This window comes from Cyprinodon variegatus, unplaced genomic scaffold (genome assembly GCF_000732505.1).
Source record: "Cyprinodon variegatus isolate N-32 unplaced genomic scaffold, C_variegatus-1.0 Scaffold989, whole genome shotgun sequence".
Taxonomy (NCBI): domain Eukaryota; kingdom Metazoa; phylum Chordata; class Actinopteri; order Cyprinodontiformes; family Cyprinodontidae; genus Cyprinodon; species Cyprinodon variegatus.
In genome coordinates this window covers 90602-92582 of record NW_015151442.1, presented here as the reverse complement: position 1 = coordinate 92582, position 1981 = coordinate 90602, and the positions used below count along the sequence as shown (strand labels likewise).

General features: G+C 40.0%; 1 protein-coding gene across 1 annotated transcript in view; it reads right to left on the bottom strand.

Moving 5' to 3' along the window:
- Nucleotides 1-1981, bottom strand: part of LOC107100579 (envoplakin-like) — a 21954-nt gene that overhangs the window by 6525 nt on the left and 13448 nt on the right. The window contains exons 11-13 of the mRNA XM_015399119.1: nt 1424-1562; nt 1134-1327; nt 882-1032 (exon numbers count right to left, since the gene is read on the bottom strand). Coding sequence (XP_015254605.1) covers nt 882-1032; nt 1134-1327; nt 1424-1562 — 484 coding nt within the window. The remainder of the gene's footprint in view (nt 1-881; nt 1033-1133; nt 1328-1423; nt 1563-1981) is intronic.

Genomic DNA, 1981 nt, shown 5'->3' with positions numbered 1-1981 from the left:
AAGAATAAAGTCGTAACATTACCAGAATAAAGTCGTAACATTACCAGAATAAAGTCGTAGAATTACGAGAATAAAGTCGTAAGATTACCAGAATAAAGTCGTACCATTACGAGAATAAAGTCGTAACATTACAAAAATAAAGTCATAACATTACCCGAATAAAGTCGTAAAATTACAAGAATAAAGTCGTAACATTACCGGAATAAAATCGTAACATTACCAGAATAAAGTCGTAACATTACCAGAATAAACTCGTAAAATTACAAGAATAAAGTCGTAACATTACCGGAATAAAGTCGTAGAATTATGAGAATAAAGTCGTAAGATTACCAGAATAAAGTCGTTACATTACGAGAATAAACTCGTAACATTACAAAAATAAAGTCGTAAAATTACGAGAATAAAGTTGTATTTTATGACAACTCCTACAATAAAGCGCTTTCTTCCCTAAAATGAGGAATATGAAGCATCATGTGACATTATACTTTGGCATCGGTTTGACAAATAAAGAAATCTTTTAGCAGCAGCATCAAACTGGGCAGGATGTCAAAGTGGACTCTGGTTGCTGATTGGTGGAGCTGGTCGGTTGTCATCTGCTGGGCGGAGCTCCAAGCTTTCTTTCTGAAACGGGTTGTTATATGATGACTTCCTTCTAGTAATATTAAAACTTTATTCTCATAATTTTACGACTTTATTCTCTAAATAGAAGAAAAGAAATCACTAGCCTGGCCCTAATACTCCGTCGTAGGATCTAAACCTTCATGTTTAACAAAGAAAAGGAAAGAGAAGAAATCTATTCATCATCAGATTGATAAAAGGCTCCGACATGCAAACTGTGAAAGAGCTGTAAAATCTCTTGCATTGTCCAGATTATATCTCACCTGTTGGGAGTTCTTCTTTGCAGAGACCTCGGACAGATCATCACTGGGCTTTATTTGATTTTTTGGCAGGTTGTCCAGGAAGGAGTTCATGGACTGGCATGTATTCTGGAAGTCCTGGTGCTTAGCTGAAGCTTCTTGTAACACGTTCTCCCTAAAGGAGTTATCAGAGTTGTAAGCTGTGTTAACTTTGGGGGATTCTTTTAAAAATGTGAGGTTACATGTTTAAACTAAAGTAGTCACAGTTTTACTCACCTTTCCTTCAGCTGGTTGGCAACATTTGCATAGCGACTCTGCAGCTGCTTGACGTCCTTCCTCTGGCGTTGGATGTCGGGGCAGTACTCCTGGTAGTCTTGCTGCAGGGTGTTGCACAGCTTCTCAGTCGTCTGCAGATCCTGCTCCAGTTTCATCATGTCCTTCTGGGCCGCTGCCACAGACCTCTGCTGACTCTAAATACAACAAAGAAGGCACTCAGGTGTAAATATGGATCTAGTTTAAAACTTCATACCAGTCTACAGGTATGTTGTTTGTATCCTCTTCCCCACCTGAATGTCCTGGGTTCGGGCCTGAATTGCATTTGGTAGGTCTGGAATTGGACCATCTACGCTCAGGTTCCTCTCAAATCCAGAGACAAGACCGTCCACCTTCTTGATTTGATTCTCCAGGTTGAGAGATGCATTTGCTCTGAATAAAAAAATAAAAAAAGGAGATGTAACAGATGTAGGGAGGCTAAGATAGAAAATCAAATTCAGTGGTTCATTAGAATTTTGTGAGGCAAAAGTTTCTATAAATCAAAGCTTAAACAATACAGGTCAGGACATGGCCACAGGAAGTAGGGGGGCTGGTGGTGTTGCAGCACCCCCTAGTGGCTACAGTTGGATAAAGATTGTGTTAAAAATACCGTAAATTCTCTAATATTGGCCTGTATTCCAATAGCGGCCGGGTCTCTAACATTGGCCGGTCTCGCTGTCAGAGGAGGTAAATAATGGCCGGTCTCGCTGTCAGAGGAGGTAAATAATGGCCGGTCTCTCATACAGGCCGGGGCTATAAACGTTTTTTCTGGGCATACCTCAACATTATACTTGTGGTAGTAACATACAAGT